Source organism: Ambystoma mexicanum, chromosome 13 (assembly GCF_040938575.1).
Source record: "Ambystoma mexicanum isolate Mex_15411 chromosome 13, UKY_AmexF1_1, whole genome shotgun sequence".
NCBI classification, from domain to species: domain Eukaryota; kingdom Metazoa; phylum Chordata; class Amphibia; order Caudata; family Ambystomatidae; genus Ambystoma; species Ambystoma mexicanum.
In genome coordinates, this window is record NC_090938.1 from 235860994 (window position 1) to 235881766 (window position 20773).

Consider the following 20773-nt stretch of genomic DNA (forward strand, 5'->3'; position numbering starts at 1 on the left):
TTTATCACGACGGGCATACCATTGGTGAGCTTCATTTTGGGGGGGTTTAATAATGCTTTGCCCAGTGCACTATCTGGGTGACGGCTTGCTTCGTATCCACTCCTCATGCACCCTCACTTCACTGGGTCCGGTCAGCTTTCCACTCAACATAACTGCCTTAGTGTTTGTCTCTGCAGGAACTCCAAAAACGTTTTCACCATACAACCGGAAACACTATTGCCATTAGCCGTGCTGGCTTGAAAATGGTTGCATCACCCAGGGACACACATGAGAAGTGAGTTAAATAGGTCATCAGGAATGCACACAATACTGTATGTTCTCATACAACATGTTCTGTAGCCTTCAGACGAGAGGCACTGCTGCCCTCTGCTAAACAAAAATAAATGATTAGTTCTATGCACCCACTGACAGTAGCAGAGCTCTACGTACTCTGATTGCCATATGCCACAGGGAATGGCTCCACCAATAGCAAAAAGATTGGGTGTCCAATTGAAGCCTTTTGGAGGAAAGCAGCAAAATGAAAATCTTTCCCTATAGGTATCCAGTAGAAAGTAATTGAGCCCAGCGGATCGTAGTGGAGACCCAGGAGAGATCCAGTGGAGGGTTCAGCACCCACCAGCAAAGCAGAGCAGAATTCGGCATTCCGGATGTTAACTGAGTGAATGGGGTTGAAGTGGACCTGCAGAACCAGACAACCACGGTTCTCTGACGCTTGAAGATGAGTATCTTGAATAAACTTCCAAACTAGGGCACTGAGCTTAAGTACTCATTGTTTGCCTGCACAAAGTCGATTCCCAAAAGACTAAAGGAAGTAAGAGCCTACATTTGCAGGTTGTAATGACATCAGTTCACCCAGCGTCTTGAACCGTGAGTCAACGATTACTCTGCTGGCCCAAAAGTACAATAGTCTTTCATGGGTGTGGTGACCCACTCATTCCCCCCCCCATTCCCATCCAGAAGTGGAATCAGCAACTGAGATGGTTTCAGGAGAGTGGAGACCTTCACGGGGCACAGACCTTGGTGCCTCAGCGGGCAAACGGTGATGGAAAACCAATTAAAATGGCCAGTGCAGCAGGACAAGAGTGGTGGGATTCCCAGCGCGTTTCAGGCAACAGCTGCCAAAACCAAGGCAAAGATCCTCTCCGTAAACTGTGGTAAAACCGTCCCAGGATGAAAGTCCTAACTCAAGAGTATCACCACCAGGAAGAGGGCGATGAGGACCTAGGAGGGCTGACCAGCACCTGAGAATACAAACTGGAGCACAGTAAAGGGTAGTCTGTCCAACCGGCATAGCCAGTCTGGGTCTCAAAATCCACCAGTTTTCCACGCCAAAATCCTCCTTCAGGTAAGCAGACCTCCTTAAAAAAAATAAAAATAATAATAATAATCCATCAGAACTGAGTGTACAAGGGTATCCCCTACATCTGCCTTCACTCAGTGCCGTGCTTCTGTCAGTCTATCAATCCCGTTAGCCTTAGGGGAGTTAAAACAAAGGTTTTGGTTGCCAGCCAATTACCAAACGTTCAGGTCCACCCCACAGTGGAGCAACCTGCCCAGAGCCAGGTACAGGTCTAAACCTGTTCAAACCAGTGGGGAGGCTGCCATCTTTGGCTCACAAATGGCAAATCGACGCAGAAAGGCCATTTTCGGCCTGCTTTGTGGTTTCCCTGTACAAAGGAATCCCTTCAAAGGAAGTGGTGGACAGTATGATTTTAAAATGAACAGTAGCACTCCATGGCTACCATAAGATACATCAGGCCAGTGGTAAATAGTTTGCACCCATGGTGGAGCCAGCACTAAATATTAGCTGCCACCCGCCTACCCCCTAAAACGCATGTAGGGTGCCCTAATCACCCTGTTATGATCACTTGTAGCGCGCACTTTCCCCAATGGGATCTTGGCACGAGGAGAGGCAGGGAAACAAAGCTTAGGTTGGGTTTTCAAAGGGTGTCTGAAGGCTAGATGGTTTTCAGTGGACCCAAGAACCTCTGGTAGGCAGTTCAACAGGGTGCCAGCAGCAACTGAGAAAGCACGGCTGCCTATTCCAGCATGACCAGATTTGGGTATAACTACCAAATGGGCATTGCTGGAACGCATAGTGCATTCAGGAATGTAGTGCGGAAATATGTATCCTGTAAATATTCTGCACCTTGATAGTAGGCCCAATGATCTAGACGGAGGGATTCAAACTCAATTCTGCTTTCCACTGGAAGCCAGTCTAGGGACCTAAGCACTGGACTCATGTGGGCCCATACGGAATGAAGGTAGCAACCCCGGGGGCCATATTTTGTAGAAGTTGGAGTCTATGGATTTGACCCCGCGGATGGGCCAGGTACAGGGATTTGCAATAGTCAATACGACTTTTCACAAGTGAAGCCACTGACAGAGGACGCAATTGTGCAGGGAAGAAGGGCAGTACTTTACAGAGAGTTCTTAATATAACATAACCGGTCTTACACTCTGCACCAATCTGTGAAGACATAGAGAGGAATGCAGAGAAAACTCCAAGGTTTTTTACCTCTATCACTGGATCCGGAGCTGCACCAAGTGAAGGCCAGCTAGATAGAAAGGAAGGAACTAGACGCAGAGGGGGCAACCACCACCAGAATCTGTCTTGTCCCCATTGAGGTTTAGCCAGTTCAGATTCAGCCACCTTTTCACGTCTTCCAAGCACGCGTAAAGGTTTGAAGACAACCCAGCCCCGCCGAGATCTAAGCGGACGAGGATCTGGGTGTCGTCAGCGTATGAATGACAACGAAACCCGTGATAGCGGATAAGATCCAACAGGCACACATAGATGTTAAACAAGTTTGGGGGACAAGGCTGAGCCTCGAGGAACACTGCATGAAAGTGAGCAGAGTGAAGAGAGAAAAGGAGAAAGGAGTGATTGGCACCTTTCTGTTAGGAAAGAGGAAAACCATGACAGGACGGGACCAGAGAGACCTGCCAGTGCCAGACGGGATAGGAGAATAGAGTGGTAAACGGTGTCAAACGCTGCCAACAGATAAGTAATATTATGGCTCCTACCCTGCTTGGTCTGTCGACATGACTAGACAAGGACAGACACCAGGAGGCTCTCGGTTTCATGTCCTGGCCGGAAACCCGACTGGAAGGGATCAAAAAAAGACAAGGTTTCCAAAAAGGAAGAGAAGCGGGGAAACCAGAGATTCCAAGAGTCATCAGGAAGGGGAGGAGAGAAATTGGACGGTAATTGTCCAAGACAGAAGGTTCCAGTGAGGGTTTCTTTAGGAGGGGAAATCATTGGCCTGCTTGAGTTCAACCGGAATAACGCCAATCTGGCACAACTGTTTGACTGCCTGGGTAAGCCAGGGAACCAAAGAGGGCATACTTTCCTTAATCACTGTTAGAGCCACAGAATCAGATGGAGACACGGATTTAAGAAGATTAACTGCCTGAAGTATATCCTCAGAAGAGAAGACGGGAAAAGATGGAACTGCCTGACCCCTATCCCGATACCAGAGAGAATATTGTAAATGTTTTTAATGAAAAATTCAGACCAGCAATTACATAGTCTGAGAGGGGGGGTATTCTAGAGCTGAAGCACTCATTGAAGGAAAATTAATAGTTATTTCGTGTTTAGAGCAAGCTCCATTTTAGATGAATAAAATGCTTTTTGGCCTCCCTAATGGCAACATGATGGTCATGAGCAGCCAGCTTTTAGAGAAGGTTGATAAGCCGCACGCCATCTGCGTTCAGCCTGTCTTGCCTTAAACTGGCAGGGTTTTAACTCTTGATTAAACCATGGAGCCTATGTTTTTTTTAGTTGGAGGGGGCTTGGCTAGACGAGCAGTAAAGTTAGCCGAGACCTCAAATGGGATGACAAAATGATTACACCCTAGAGTACAAAGGGGTAATTAAGCAGCAACCCCGGGCCTAGGAGCCTGGGCAAGCTTGGACCATAAAAAAGATGTAGTGCTGAAGTCCAAAATAAATTGGGAAACCTACAAAATAAAGGGGTGGTGTGAGAGAGTAGGAGTGTCCATTAAAATGAGGCTGCAGAACCTCCAAAAATAGAATTTGTACCTAATACTTACCATATGCTTTCACTGAGATTTCCACACACCCTTCCTCCCTACACATGGTCAAATAAAATCCTTTGAATGCAAAGGTCTTTCCTGCAGCCATTCCTGGCCTTGAAGTTGGTGGTGGGATCTGGATGTAGGAATACGCTGTACTGTCACTTATTCCCCAGACCTCTTTCCTCTGAAAACCTCCAAGGAATTACAACTGTGTAGCAACATAACTGCACATGCCTATTGAATGTCCTATTCTAGCCTGTGGGAGGACTTCATATTGACTGAACTATCCTAAGTAAGTCAAACTATGCACCTGTGAACGTTGCTAAACAGTTGCCATAGGCTAGTGCTGGACTTTTTAAGGTTGTGGTTCGGTCTGTTTGCCTCATCTTGGAAGGCTTGTAATCCATTCCAACAGTTTTTACCTCCTCAATATATCATTGCAATTGTGTAATACCTTGTGATACAATTGTTTAATGTTCTATCTGGTTGGTCTCTTTGGACAGCACTGTTTATGTAAATAGATGTATATGTACTTAAGTAGTTCTTGGATTCCATGCATTAGATTTTTCTGGTAAATAGTTACTTATATTTTTCCAGTATAACCTGTCAACATTTTACTTGGTCTCCTTAGCGAGTGATCTGCACCCTATACCAGTGTTCACTCCTCCCAAGAGTAAAACTTACTACTCAGTACATTTACAAGTGAGTTTTGTTCGTCTTTTGTGGAAACTCTGCAAGTCCACTTCAGATTGAACAGTTAGCATAGAAATCCCTCTCCTAAACATATGTATTGTATGTTTTTATTTTTGTAAACTCAGTGTCCCTTTAACATTGCCTGAAACAGTTTTCCCATTTAAAATATTGACCTGTTTTTCTGAAATTGCAGATAACTGGCCCTTTTTTACACATTGACCCCCACAGGATACCCTTTAACTATAGTTTAGGTGTGTGTGAACTGAAAGCTTTGTGGATTGTAAGTTCAGGTGTTTGTGCATTGGGGAATAATGCATTTTCTGTCATGTTAAAATTTGACAAATTCTGTACTTTATTCGGAGTCCTCCTTTCGTTACAGCTCCACAGCCCTGTGCAAACTCTTGCAGCACGGCATTAATGCAGATGATAAGCGGCTACATGACATTAAAGTGAAGGGAGAAGAGCTATTCAATATGGAGGAGGGAATTCGCACACGGTCCAAAACTGCCAAAAGTAAGTGAGTTGCTTCAGGTGGTCGCTTAATTCACCTGTAGAAAAGAACACAAAGGTGCCACAGGAGAAAATATTTGCCAAATATCTAAACCAAAAAAAAGGCATCAATGGTAACTTAATGAATCATAATCAATGTCATCCCCCTGAAGAAAGACCCCCGGTGATCATTAGGAATGTGAGACATATCATTTAATAGTTTTATTTCACAAAAGTATTCATGGCATAAAAAACACATATACAAAAACACCCACAGAAACATTATCCACATGAAGCGACAGGTAATCCAACATCAATTCATAAACATAACCTTTCATATTAATATACTTTTTGCATATATATAAACAATCACTTGACACACAAGTATTACATACAAATGCGACCAAGAAAGTGCAAGTGGCACCCAATCCGAGATCACAAAGATGGACCAAACCAATAATCAATCTTTTGTCTACAGTTCAATGAAATCCATGGTGGAAAATCATTTATCTTACTTTGGTGATAATGAATTTATGTGGATTACCCGTCTCACTTCATGTGGATAATGTTTCTGTGGGTGTTTTTATTATATGTACCGTCCAAAGTCTTTTGTCAATACTTTTTGGGAAAAACTATTAAATGATATTTCTCACTCCTATGATTACAGGTGGTCTTTGTTCAATGGGATGACATATTTATTGGTTCATTAAGTTACAATTGAATTGTTTTTTTTTTGATTTGGCAAATATTTTCTCATGTGGCACCTTTGTGTTCTTATTTCTATTGATTACTTCACCCCTGGTGTCAGTGAGTTACGTGGTGTCCCCATCTCTAGTCTTGGATATTTAATTCCCCTGTAGCATAAAACTGTACAAATAAGCTCCTATGATGGCATAAGATGTTTAAAGAGATATATGCTGTACATCACGTGTCATCGCTTTTGCAGTGTGATTGATTTAGATTGCCATGATGTGCAGTCTGCCATGCTCTTTAGTGGTTCATCAGGAGCATTTCGCTTTGTTTTCTTATGGTTTTTTTCTTGAGCTTGCATGTTGGGTGTTTAAGAAAATTCTCAGACATGTGCTAATTCCCTTCTATCTTAGAGACCCCCAGCTCTTTTTGCTGGACTTTAGGACTTTTGATTTCTAACCCAGAGAGAGTGAGACCTTTTTCCCCCCACTCATGTATTTTTCTGTGATTTGGACTCCGTTTCTTTTGAATTTGGAGTCTGACAAACTCCATAGACATCATCTTTACATTGTGACACACGGCACCTTCAGATTTCCCAAAGGTTTAAATACCTTCCCTTGGTGAAACTACTGTTTCCAAGAGACGTGAAATTGATTTTACTTACATTTTGTAACTTTCTAGACCCAGCACACACCATCTTATAATAGGGTGCTGAAGGGGTTACTTGGTATCCCTTTTTTTCTAGTTTCTCATGTAACATTTTTGTTACCCTTTCCACAATTAATGTCTGGTGCAGAGGTTTACTTTTTCCTACCATTGTGTGTTTCTACCGCGGTCTACAGCTGCAGCAAAGCACTCAGGGGTGCCCATTTTGTCAAAATGGCCCTGGTCGTCTTTTTTCGCCATTTCTTGCTGGAAAGGTCCTTCTTGAGATTTACTCTGCGTGCCAAGCCAGGTTTGGTCATTTTGTCTTTGGCGGGATTCACGAGTGAAGCCCACTTCCTGGCTCCAGCGTGTCTGGCAGGGCAGGAAGCGAGGGAGGTGCCCAAAACTCCGTGCTTGGTCTCCTTGGTTACAGGAATGCACCTAAGGGTGAGTGGCTGGAGGGCTGTCTTTGGAGGACAGCCACCCTGCTGTGTGATTGACAGCTAGGCTGCGAATAAATGGGAGAAACATGCATTAAAGGTGAGGCTTTTTGCTTGGAAGGCAGTCTCGACCACTGGATGAAGGAATCCGAAGAAGAACTTGGAAGAGACGCTTGCTGCAACTCCTGGACCGTTGGTTTGCCCTGTGAAGCCCTGCTGCAGTGCTGAAGCGCTGAATTCACCTAGACTAGAGAAGACCTGCAAAGGACGACTTCTCCCCTTGGGCTGTTGGGACCAATCGACCCCAATACAAACATCTGAAAATCCTCTCTAAGGTGGCTGTACTGCCATTGCTGCTGCAGGAACCGAAGTGCCAGGGAGAGGAACACCAGCATCAAGTGAGTGTCTTTACGTCGGACCCAAGCTCCATGAAGATCCTCCAGACTCCCAGGAAGCAGGACTGACCAAGCCTGAGCCACCTCAAGAGTGCTGGACCCCAGATGCGAGGAAAGTCCATAGTGGTATCCGAGAACTGCATTGGGGCTTTTTGTGAGAGCCGTGAGGAGCTGAAACCACGAAGTGCCACTCATCTGAAGTTTGCCCATTGCTGCCGCCGACCTTCAATTCATAGTGCAGGAGTACCTAGACATCCTCCCTCTTGTCCCCACGACTCAGGCCCGGGAACAACAGGATCTGCAGACCTACACAGGAACAGAAACCAGCTGGAACCAATTTCTTCTAACCAAAGGTACTGTAAAATTAAGGGGCCTCACCTCTTGTTGTGTAGCCTTGCTAGCTCTCAGTCGAGGCTTGTCTTGGTTGCTTTGCAGAGTTGCTTTCAGCTTTTCCCCTCACAAGCCTTCCAGCTTGTGGCCCTACAGTGATTCTATTTCTTCTACAAACACTTCTAAAACATTGTGCAAGACTTTTACTTACCTACAAGAAGTGCTTCAGCCCACCTAGACTTTAACATTGACTGGCCTGGCTCCCTGAAAAACTCTTCTTACCTCTGACTTTGTGCTTTACCTTTCCTCCAGGAAAGGGTTAATTTACTTTACATTGTGGGGTTCAAAAGTACTTACCTGCTTCAGAATATTTGTTTAACCTTTGTTTTATTTCCAACCCCTTTTATTTGACACCAAACTCTGTATTGCCCTAAATGTACCAGTGACATATTAAAGCCAGTGTCCTGGTTCTTTAAGTTACCTCAAGGTGTAGGAAGAATCTGTGCGCCATCCCGAATGGGTACTTGCTGATTTAGAGAAACTAAGAGTGTGTATGTTTAAGTGTATTGTTGTGTTACTTATATATTGCTCCCTTCTGAAGAAGGCTTATTCAACAGACTGTTAAATAAATTAATTGTTTAATCAAGAATTCTTGAGTGTAAGAGTTTATTTGAGCACTTGTCAATGTGAATCTTTGTGTAAAAACCCTACTGCTCACATTGACCCCTCTTGAGATAAGCCTGGCTGCTCAGCCACACTACCAACCTGTATAGTACACACATATACCAAAGGTTGGGTTACCTATTGCCAGGAGGACATGGTGGGTGTAGTCTCCCAAAGGGTACTGCATGCAATCTTGCCTAACATTAGGGCAGACTTTAAATGTTGGTGTATTTGCTACTTAACTTTCTAGGTCACTCCCAATATTTTTGCTGGCTTCTATGTTTTTTCAAATTTTCTTGTGTGACCCGAGGGACTTGTACTGTCAATGCAAGCATGTTTCTTGTACTGTTGGGTAAGATTTACATAAATATGATCAATCTTCCTGACCCGTGTGCTTGGACTTGGTAACTATTGTACCTTGTCCCTAGGTGAAGGGGAATCTTTTTCCAACTCTCACTTAGGCTTTTACAATTTTGTGGGTGACCTTTGCAGGTCTCTTCATAGTGTATGGTTGAAGTTATAGTTGCCTACAGCGTTTGGGCTTAGGCTGTGTTGCCCCTTGGGCTCCCTTGATAATTTCTGTTTCTTATACTTGGGTGAGCTACTGTTCCCAATTAGTAAAGAGGGATTTTCATTCCCTTTACATTTTGTATAAGTGAGCCAGCAAACCCCACCTTACGTGGAGTGATAGGGGGATACAATGTATCACCGTTCTTACTTGCCTGCTAAAATGTCTTTACAATTGGGAGTTGACACGAATGGCTGGTGGCAGTGGTTTTACCTTCGACTTTTGGTCTTTATTGCTCCCAGGCTGTCAATTCAGCCTTGGTAATGCACAGAAGGGCCACCATTTTGCTAAAATTATGGGCTCCTTCTTTTTTGTCATTTCTTAAGTGCTTGTGGTTTCTGAGGTCTTCACTTGCCATTTTAGGCGGGAACAACATCAGTGGAAATCGTGTCTTGGGCTGGAATCCTTTGGATTCCCCGCCCAGGCTCCAGAATGTCTGAGAAGGCAGGTCGCGAGGAAGGAGTCAAACTCTGCAGCCCTTTGTCTTTCACCTTGTCTGAACGGATCCAACTCCCAGTGGGGCTCTGGCTGTCCTGATTGGACAGCTAGACCACCCCTGGCTGTAAAATGCAGGGATAGAATGCGGAAATGGTGCTGTAGTTCTTGTTAAATACTCAGAACCTGGAAGCTGCTGACAGTCAATCAGCTGAAACCGAAGAGGAGGAGGAAGAAGAAGAAAAGACAGCTGTAGCGATTCCCAGCGACCGGAGAGTCTGCTGTGTAACCAGAACCTGCTGTTCTCCTTCCATTCAATCTATCTGGGGTTCTCAAAAGCGATTACTCCTACCCAGAGGCTGGTCTAGTCTCAAGAAGACCTGCATTTTGAGCCATCCCATGGCGTGCTGCGACCTTGCTGCGCTGCAATACCTAAATATCCTGGGACCTCGGGCCATTGTGGGTGCAGTCTACCGAATTACGAATCTTGCTGAAACTTTGGGGACATTCTGCTGGACCTCTAGAGAATTGATTTGAGTCCTTGATGTCCCCTCACCAGAGTGCCGGACCAGATTAGCGACGACCAGCGATATTCAGTCTTCTGGCTCCTGAAAATGGTGCCAAAACCACAGAACGGCATCCAGCCACAAAGACCCCCTTGCCTGGAGTCTTCCCTGTTGATCCCTGCTGCAAATTCCCTTCCAGTGTCCCGTCTTCAGTCTTAACGACAAGGAATTCATCGTCTAGGTTTTTGGCTGCAGATCCTGAAGATGTCCTAGCTGCAAGTTATGTTTCTGTGCTGTGGTACTGTTGACTTTGGTTGTATTTGCCTTAAGCCTTTTGTGATTCCTGTGAAGCTTTGGGGCGATTCATGTGACTGAGAGTCCTCTCATCCAGTTCACCCAGGCCCATTGTGGGAATCCCTCTCGGGTGTATTCTCTGAAGTCCCTGGAACTCTTTTGCAACTCTAAAGTAAAATACTTGTTTTGAACAGCTTACCTCAAACTCTGACTTTTGCTACAGCTGTGCCTGTCCGGACCTGTCTTTTGGCCACCGGAGACCTAGTGACCCTCTTCTGCCACTGAACACTCATGCTCCAAGAACAGGGAAAGGCTTGTAACGTTGGGGCCTTGGGCTTTGTGCCTAGTAAATACAACAAGTGTTTAAACAGTTACTTGTAATAGAGATGGTTTGGTAACTGTCCCTCTGAAATCTGAGCAGTTACAAATGTTTTTACTATCCTTTGTGTTTTTCCATTCTTAATAGTATATATAAAGTTATTTTACTCACCTGTGAATTGGCGCCCCCCCCAACTTTCCAAAAGTAATGCGGTTGGCTTTGCCTAACTAATTCTTTCAACATATAAGTGTATACGTTTACCAACTGGGTCTTGCCTCCCCTGACCTGCTGTATAGCCTGTCTAGAATAAGTCTGCCTTGGGTTTTACTTACCTTGACTAGATGTGTGCAATTCTTAATAAGTGTATTGTGGGTTTTACTAACCTTGGCCTGCCTTATGCCAACCTTAAATAAGTTGTAGAGTTATTGCTTACCTTAAAATGTGTTTGACTTATCTCAAAAGCAACTTTAATAGTTTATTACAAAATGTCTTACTCCTCTAGTATAACCGAGGGTTATCCTGAATGTAGTTAGATTCATACTGTTCCATGAATTTGTGTTCCACTATTCAGAAAAGTATCCTGGTAACAGGGTTGGTTTTCTATGTGATTTCTTAACTGAGTGCCACTGCATTACTGACTGGGTCCACTACCCTTGTATTACTGTAAGTAATCGAAAAGTAACTTGTGGTTTTACTCACCCTGAATATGATTAGGTCTAACTTTCCTGGAAATGCTGTTAGTTATTCTGAACAAGGTCTATGCTTTGGTCTTTGTAACTTAAGTAGTGTGTTGTGTTTTTATATTGTGTTTATGACTCTGAAAAAGTACTTACCCGCCAAGATTACCTTGCCCTATTTTTATTTATAATAAACCTTTATTTTCTTTATAATACTTCTGGGTGTTAGTGTTTCTTTTAGACCATGTGTATGCTACAGGTTCTTTATATCTTCCTACAGCCCTCTCTCCCTCCTGTGGTAACTCCTTATACTAAGAGTGGAGTTTTGTATTGTCTCGATTGTATAGTTTTTCTAATCCATTAGTTGGACTTCAGAAAAACTGTCCTAACATATACTGCCCTCAGTAGGAAATTATTGGCCTGAGTGAGATGTCAAGTAGGCTTATGGGATCTGTGATTTACTTTTAGCTATACCATAGGTTTAGACACGTTTGCCGCTATTGGGAAGGATTCTTTTTTAGCTTCTTTCTCTCCATAGACTTCAATCTTTTTGCTATTTTCTGTTCCCCTGACCTCACTTTTTGAAGGTAAGTTCTAGCCCTCTTTTGTACTTATTTTACTTTTTTTTACATATCCTGTCTCCCTTTGTGGATTTCTTGTATTTTTAAAACCGCACACACCACCTTACCGTGAAGTGCGGTTGTGACATTTCGTGTTGCTAGGTTTTCTTTTGTAACATTGGTGTTATAGATTTCACCCCAGCACCTGAGTGAGAAGGCTTCTCCCTGCCAGGAAGGCCCGCAGGACTCGTGCACTGCAGTAGCAGTGCACACGCAGAATTCCATGTGCAAGGTAGGCCTTAGTGGGTACCCAGGCACATCGCTGCCTTTTCCGTGCAAGCCTGCACTATATTTGTTGATATTTGCTCCGTTGCTCCACAAAACATTACACACTCCTTTGTGTGCCTATTACAGAAAGAAATTGCCCGGAGCGAAGCGCTGCACCATGGCAACGCATTGCAACTCAGCGTGTGCCCCACTCTCCGAAAATGGCTGCCGCCTGATCTTTGTTCCTGACGACCTGTTGTGTGCTGAATATCTAATGCACAGCTGATTGGGTGTCTACCCCTACATCAGCCAATTGCAGCTGCTGGAAGCTGGCCTTCGTAGAAGGCCACAGTAAAAGGCTCCTGACTGAGCCCGACCGAGCAGAACAAGCTTAGAGCGTCCATGCTTTCTGCTCCACTCCTTCGCTGATCCACCAGGACCTACACCAAGAGGTCAGCGTAACACGTTGCACTCAGCAGACTGTATTCCTGCTCATCAAACTTTGCAACCGCTGACAGTGCCATCCCTACGTAACGCGCACAGTGAAATGTACCCCTGTACCTTTCACTTCTGTTCTTCCACCCCTGGTTCAACCCCCCCCATTGCTAATTGTCCAGTCTAGCCCACCCAACCTTTATTATTTCTAAATGTCCCATGCATATTTGTAAACCTACCCGTTCCTTTCCGCGAACCTGTCCCCTGGGATGCTAAAAAGCACCTATAGTGCTTGCACACTTTGCATAGCGCTCCTCCTCCCTGCCGAGTGTCCAGCCTTCCCACGAGCCACCTACCCCCACCCCATCCCTACCGTTTCTCTAGCCAAAGTAAAGGCTACAACGCCCCAGCTCGCTTGATTCCAGCGGTAACCAGCACACCTAGGTATCACGCATCTCAGGGCCGTGCCCCCTCCTCTGTTCCACTGTTCCTGAGAGCTCAGCGCGACCAGCCAATTTAAGTACAGGTCTCACTAACCCTACTATGTACGAACGCCTCACGCAGCTCCTACCTAACTTTGTCCCATTTGGGTAAACTGCATCTAGCCTACCTTTATGCCATTGCTGACTGTTATTTTTGCCCAACGTTGTGTTAACTGCCAATCGTTACATTTTACTGTACTCTATTCTAATAAGGAAATGACACCATGCCAATTTTGATTATTTCAGTGTAACCAAACTCTGCGCTCTTTGAGTAACCTGCAACCATCCTTATGCTGTGCTAATATTAATATCCTACTCGCCTTTCTTCACCCTAACTGCTGGGAAATTGCACCTTGCCCAATTCTGTACCAATGATGATTGCTGCTTATTAACCTTACTGTGAAACTAAATCCTATCCCAATGAGGATTACCACTTCAGGCCATATTGCTAACCTGAATGCTGCTCATCTAATCTAGTACCAATCCACCTTAGTGCCTAGAGTGACAATTCAACCCTCAATTCTAAACCATGCTCGTACTCTAGATTAGCACCTACCTTCACATTGTACTGAGTTTACCTGTCCACCCTACCAAAACCTACAGTGCTACTAGGTACCATCACCTGTTGCCGTCCATTAATAAGAGTGTCATGCCTAGTACTCCCAACGTGCTGCTAGCGACACAAAAAAAGTTATTAGGTCAAGCTGGCATACCGCCCACCCCATTCCTGCCCCTTTGCCTACTAGCAGCCTGTAAACCATCTCCTAACATACCAGAGTGCCCAAACAATCCTTACCTCAATGCACCAGACCTTTGGATTCAACAATTTACTAACAAACACACACCAAAACATCCCTGCTCACTCAAAACAAGAAATGAAAGGTTAGGCTCTAGGCTCTAGACTCTTGCCTTTGCTGCCTTTACCTAAAAACCCATTCGAATGGATTGTGTCCTCCAACGTATTCCACATCTTTGACATGTAATGTCCACAGCTGTGCTACTTCGGAAATATTTCAGCAGACGGCGTCCTGCGTCGGGTCGATGTCCCTCAAAGGCCTACGTCGAGGGTGACGTCACCGGATGTTATTAATAGTACGCACAGTGCCCGTAGCCTCAGTTCTGTTTTTTCCGCAAACGTGAATGTCTTCGACCCCTCCGACTCTGCGGTCTGGCTTTAAGACTTGCCGGGACTGTAAGTCTAAGATGTCGATTACGGACCCGCACCGCATTAGTTTGTGGTGTCTGGGCGAGAGTCATGACACAAACGAATGTTCGAAATGCCCGTCGCTGACTGCTAAGGCCTTGCGGGAGCATAAGGGGAAGTTGCAGGGAGGTAGGGGTTCTAAACCCAGTATGTCCTGTAAATCTGCGAAGGGGATGTCCACTGACGATTGAAGGGGTGACTTTCCTCGTCGGAAGGAGTCCTGTGGATCTCGGTCCCGGAGTGGGTCTCGCCATTCATCCTTGTCTTGTATTCCCGGAATGGGCAGCCTTCAGGGAGCAGATGCTGGCGATTATTCAATCCCAGGGCACAGTTCCGTCCGCGCCTTTGGAAGAAGCTGGCAGGGAACGGCCTCGGTCCGAGGCTCGGGTGCCTTCTGGCCCAGGTACTCGGCACAATACTCATCTGGAACCGTCGAGGTCCTGTTCGGACAAGGTTCAGGTTGATTGCCAGAGACTTGCTGCATCCAGGTATCGGTCTGAGCCCCCGGCGAAACCGCAGAAATCTGTTAAGGGTTCGAGGTCGGCCGAAATTTGCCAATGGAGGTCCCTAGTTCTGTGGATTCTCAAAGGAAGGCTACATCCAAGTCTGTGAGGCCTGTTAAGGATTCCAGGCCCACTTCTGTCCCTAGTTCTTTCTTCCTCTGGATAATATCTTTGAGGATGAGAAGAGGTCAGATTTGGAATTTGACCCTGTTGAGCCTGATGTAGCTCCTGTATTTTCCAGGGACAGTCGGTTGGAAGAGTTGCGTCAATCACTCCATGTCGTCAGTGGCTTGACACTTCTCCTGAGGTGGAGTTTGGGAGGCCTCTCCCTCAATTTCCAGAAGTCGCATACAACACCTTCCCAACAGCTCCAGTACATCGGGGCTGTGTTGGACACGTCCTTGGGGAAGTGCTTGCCTTCCAAGGTGAGGGCTTATCACATTGTGCAGGTGGTGGACAAGTTTCAACATGCCCAGCGTCTCCCGGCTTTCGAATTATTAAGGTTGCTTGGCCTCATCGCATCCTGCCTTTTTCTGGTGCCAGAGGCCAGGCTGAGGATGAGATCCCTGCAATGGGTCCTCAAGATACACTGGTCGCAATTCTCAGGCAAGATGTCGGATCCCATTCAGATTCCATTCTCGGTGTCACAGGATCTTCTGTGGTGGGCCAACGATGGGAATCTGATGAAGGGGTTCCCCTCGGGGTTCTTCTCCATCCAGAGGTCAAGACTCTCAATCTTCACGCTTGGTATCTGAAAGGTTGAGGTATAAGGATTGGGACCTCCTGGATGACGTGATGGAGGTGTTGCTTTCAGCCAGGCGACCGGCCACTAAATCCCTGTGCGGTTGGCGTAAGTTTTACGACTGGTGCAGAGGACACGATGTAGATCCTTTTCAGTGTTCCATTCCCATGTTTCTGTCTTTCTTGCTTTCTTTGGCCCACAAGGGCTTCAAGTAGGTACCATTAAAGGTTACCTGGCAGCGCTGTCTATCTTCAAGCGCTCGTCTGAAGAAAAGGGCTTACTAATGTGTTCCCGCCGTCCCCGTTTCAGGTGACGGTATAGGATCTGAATTTGGTCTTGAAATTACTGATGGGTGCCTCATTTGAACTGTTGCACTTTTGTCCTTTGAGACTGTTGTCTTTCCAGATGGTTTTCTTGGTTGCGGTTACATCTGCTCGCAGAGTGAGTGAATTGCAGGCACTTTGCAGGCACTTTCTAAGCCACCTTTTACTGTGTTCCACAAGGGTAGGGTTGTACTGAGGGTACATCCTTCCTTTCTGCCTAAGGTAGTTTCTAAGTTTCATTTAAGCCAGAAAGTGCACTTCCTGCTTTCTATCCTCCTCATCCTGGTAAGGAAGAGGAGGTACTCCATAGGTTGGACCCTAGGAGAGCTCTGAGCTTTTTATTTCTAGGATGTCCAGGGTCAGAGTGGACGATCAACTCTTTGTGGGGTATGCTGGACACTGATTGGGCCAGGCTGTTACCAAACAGACCTTGTCCAGGTGGATTATCCTCACCATTACTGAATGTTACAGATTGGCGGGCAAGAAACTTCCACAGTCCTGCAGCGGGGGATTCCTATTAGGAATATTTGTGATGCATTGACATGGGCTTCTATCCACACCTTTGTCAAACATTACTCCCTGGATACGCTCCATGGTCAAGATATGGCCTTTGATAAAGCAGTTATGTATTCGGCCATCTGATTGGGTATTCTAAATTCTTCTCCCTCCTCCATTTTCTGGTACTGCTTTGGGAGTCTGTCAAAGATGTGGAATACATTGGAAGACACAATCTAGTCGAAGAACAAGTTACTTACCAGCTGGTAACATTCTTTCGACTGGATGTTCCTCCAAAGTATTCCACATCGCCCTCCCTGAATGCCCCTCTGGAGAATTTCCTATGCTATTGCAGCTTGTGTTCCCTCAAGTCTATGTGCAGTCATGCAGGCATTGTGTAAGAGCATGTCACACGTTATGGAGGAAAAAAACATATTCGAGGGGATTGGGTCCTCCGACGTATTCCATATCTATGACATGTAATCACCACAGTTGTGCTGCTTCGGAAACTTTTTCCTGCGTCGATGCGCCGTTGTTTAGGACCTCCTACGACGTCATCCGATGTGATAAGTAGGACGCACGACGCCCGTAGCCTCAGTTCCGTTTTTTTCCGCGAACGTGTTGCTTCGTGAATCTCGGTTAACGCCTCGACTCTTTGGAGTTCTGTTCTTCTCGGTTCTTCGAACCTGTTCGTTTTGTGAAAATCCTTCGTGTGAAGATGTCTTCTACTTCGTCTTTGACCCCGCATCCGGGCTTCAAGGAGTGCGGGGAGTGTGGGTCCAAGATGTCGGTGACGGACTCGCACGACGCCTGCCTCTGGTGCCTCGGCGAGGCCCACGACACGGATGACTATCGACTGCCAGTCGCTCACGTCCAAAGCCTTACACGAACGCAAGAAGTTGTTGTCGGTAGGTCGGGTGTCCAAGCCCCGGAAGTCGAAGTCTGCGGGGCTTTCGACGGATGATTCGAGAGGTGACTCTCCGCGTCATCGTCGGAAGTCTTGTGGGTCTCCTTCTAGGAGTCGGTCTCGCCACTCCTCAGCCTCTTCGAGGCATTCTCGGAAGCGCCGACACCGGTCGTCTTCCAGGTCCTCTTCGGAGGACTCTGCCCGGCACGTCGCTTACCCCACCATCCATGCGATGCCGGAGGAATGGGCTTCCTTCGGGAAGAAAATGCTGGCGATTCTCGAGTCGCAGGGTACTAAGCCGTCCGCACCCCCGAGTGGGGTCGGTCGTGAGAGGTCGAGAGACACCGCTCACAAGAGTGGTCGGCACGAGTCACGGGAGAGGTCCCGTTCGGACAAGGAGACTCGTTCTGGACGCACTCGTTCCAGGTCCCGGTCCTCGACGCGTTCGACACCGTGTGCACCTGTGAGGTCTTCGAGGAAGACATCGACGTCTGAGGCGTCGAGGGCGTAGACAGGCTTTCTCGAGGCTCCGGCTCCGAGGAAGTCGTCGAAGCCGTCGACGCTCAGGTCGTCGAAGGACACGCTCGAGGCTCCGGCTTCGAGGGCTGTGTCGACGCCGCCGATGCTGGCGGCGCTGCATCTGACGTCGACGCCGATTTACTCGACGCCGATCCTCTCGGCGCCGATGCCTGTTCTCTCGACGCCGATTCGCTCGACGCCATCGACGCTGTTAGGAACAATTCTCTGTTTAGGCTGAATTTCCTAACCTAGTGAGTCCCCCAGCAGCTTTTCTGGATTTTTGGGGTTTATTTTTTTCTCCTGCCAAGAGTGAGACTCTTTTACCCTCACTCTTGGACATGACTTGAGTGTTCTCTGTGACTTGCTATGTGCTTATGGGCTAGGGGTAATCTTCCCCATAGGCCATCATTGGTTTTTGAATGTGTGTTACACAGCACCCTCAGTGCAGTAGCACAGGGGTGTCTTAGAGACCCCCAAACATAGACTCCACACCCTGGGACTGACTACTGTCTCCCTGGGTCAGTAAAGTTACCATTGACTTTACTAGTCTTAACTTAGGAACTTAACCAGTACAAACCATCTTACTGTGGAAGTACTGGTAGGGGCAATTAGATTGCCCCTGGGTCTGTTGTCGAGGGGGTACTGTCCCGTCCCCCCTCGCCGAGTTCTGGCTGGTGGCAGTGGATACCACGGAAATATTCCACCGGAATATTTCCCAATGGGATTTCCCACTGGTTTTTGATGCACCACTTTTTGGTTCAATGTTAAAGATACCACCGGTTTATTTAATTAATATAAATTCACCGGTTGGGATTTTTTGCCGGAACTCGCCGCCAAAATGGCGTCTAGGTTCACTTCAGTAACCCTGAACCCGAGTCGAGCCTTTGTTCCACTTTTGGCGGGCTTCTGCACAGAAGCCCTCCAAAGTGGTGCCATTCTGTCTGGGTACCACAGGGGGTGTGGGAGGGGGTTTAGGCACCCTGGACCGAGTTGCCTTGCCAACTCAGGTCGCACTCTAGTGTGATTGGCCCAAGTGGTGAGCCACCCCGCTCACCACTTAGCATGTTTGAGTGACAGCTAGGCTGTATGAAAGGGGGTTTGCTGCATAAAAGCAGGGTTTTTGGGACTGGTTCTTCAGAAGTCGCCACAGGACCTAAGAAGCCGAAGAGGGAGAAGCCAAGCCGACCTGCCAAGACGACACCACCGGTGAAGCCCTGCCGAATCGTCTCACCACTTTTCCCGACGACAGAGGAGATCTCCCGCCGGAGAGTCTTCTTCCCTTAACTGGTGGGGACAACCAGTTGCTGCCTTCTTTTCGCCGTCCCGAAGCATCTCGTGGCCGCCTTGCCTGTGCCAAGCACCCCGGCCAGCGGGCTACCACTTTTTACCTCAACCGCGAAAGAGGGGTAAAAATCCTTTATGACCGGAGAACTCCACGGCTGGCCTCATCCCTGGTAGTGCAACGACCTGCAGCCTTCCTCCCCGTCGAGATCACCTCTTCTTCGGGACGACGCCACGACTTGCACCCACTACCAGGAACGACTACCACCGCTGGAGGAATCTTTCCACTTTTAAAGGTACTGTGTTCCGCCCGGCCTCCCTTGCCACCGATTGTACGGGGTAGATTTAGCCCTCGGCTCTCGAACCTGGGTAGGTCTGGGACACCCTAACTAAAGTTTTCAGAACCATGGTAAAACCGTTTTCTACTCACCTGCAAAGACTTGTGACGTTGTGTGATCTTGGGCACATTCTCGCCTGGCTCCCTCTAATGCGGGCCCCGAACTAATTCTCCTTGTTACACTATCGACTGTCTTTGCTAACCTTATGTGAAAAGTGTTTTACCTTATTGCTCTTTATTTTTTGCCTTTTTCCCTCCCTTTTGGTAATACTTGTTGGGAGTACCATCTAACGTTAAGCGCTCACCTCTGGTTGGAAATAAGTGGTGTTAACTTAGAATTGTCCAACAAACGAGTAGGGATGTACATATGAGTAATAGTAACTGTGTTTGACTTTCTTATCTTTTCTAATGTGCTAGTGTAATTTATGAGTGTACCTTTAATAAATAAGTTTATACTTTTACACCTAGCTCTGGTCAGTGTTTGCTTGTGCTATTGTACCTCTGTACCTATTATGTATCCTCTGTATACTGCCTAACTCTTCTTGAGGGAGGTCTGACTGCTCAGCCACAGCTACCACAGTGAATCTGTGTGGTGCAGACTGCTACCAAGTGGGTTTACTGCCAACACCTGTAGACTTAAATCTTTTGCAGTGGTCCCAGAGGGAACTGCACAGGTTTCTGCCTAACACTGGTGTACAGCGGTGGGATCTGTATTGAGTATACACTTTAGAGTACTTTTGAGATACCTTAGTGCAACTAACCACAAAGCTTAAGCACAAGAAAGTCATTTTTAACCTGTGTACTATGGAAAGTTATAGTCCAGAGTCCCTTGCTACAAAAACTGCTGATTGTCTAAGACTTCTATGTAAGCATAAGAATCTCATGACTAAAGGAAAGAAAATAGAGCTAATAGAAAGGTTGTTAGAAAACCAAAGTCTGGAGGATGGTCCAGAGGAACCTATTACTCCAGCAAATGTAGAAAGCAGCAATGATCTTGATATGGAACAAAGTATTGATGATCTTGGGTCAGAACCAGAAGAGGAGGATGAAACTGTTGTAGATAGTCCCTCTAGGCCTCTGTCTGCTCTACCCGCTGTACCTACTGGACCTTTGCCAGGTCCCACATTAAGCCCTCAATACTTTGAACTAGAGAAAATGAAACTTGAATTAGAGTACAAGAAACTAAATGCTCAAACTGACAAAGAACTAAGGCTAAGGGAAATGGAGCTCAAGTATGAGCTAGAAATGAAGAAATTGTCTGTTGAGAATGCTTCTCTCTCTGGCTCCTCTAGAAGTTCCAGTCCTAAAAGACCCCGGATGCCTAAGGAATTGATTGGTATGTATGAGCCTAAATTGGATGTGTTGGATTGGTTGTCTGTTTGAGTATAATCATGGGCTCCAGAACATCACAGGTAATGAGTTACTCACCTGGTTGTTCTCTAGGCTTCCCCCTGTTGCAACTGATGTGGTAATGGAGTTGGGGGAGGAGGATAGGAAAGAGTATGAATGTGTGAAACTAGCTTTGATAGCTGGG

The 20773-nt window shown here is 46.5% G+C and overlaps 1 protein-coding gene across 1 annotated transcript in view; it reads left to right on the plus strand.

The window, feature by feature from the left end:
• IPO9 (importin 9) overlaps window positions 1-20773 on the plus strand; it is a 904513-nt gene that overhangs the window by 666819 nt on the left and 216921 nt on the right. The window contains exon 20 of the mRNA XM_069633697.1: window positions 5113-5246. Within this exon, the coding sequence (XP_069489798.1) occupies window positions 5113-5246 (134 nt within the window). The remainder of the gene's footprint in view (window positions 1-5112; window positions 5247-20773) is intronic.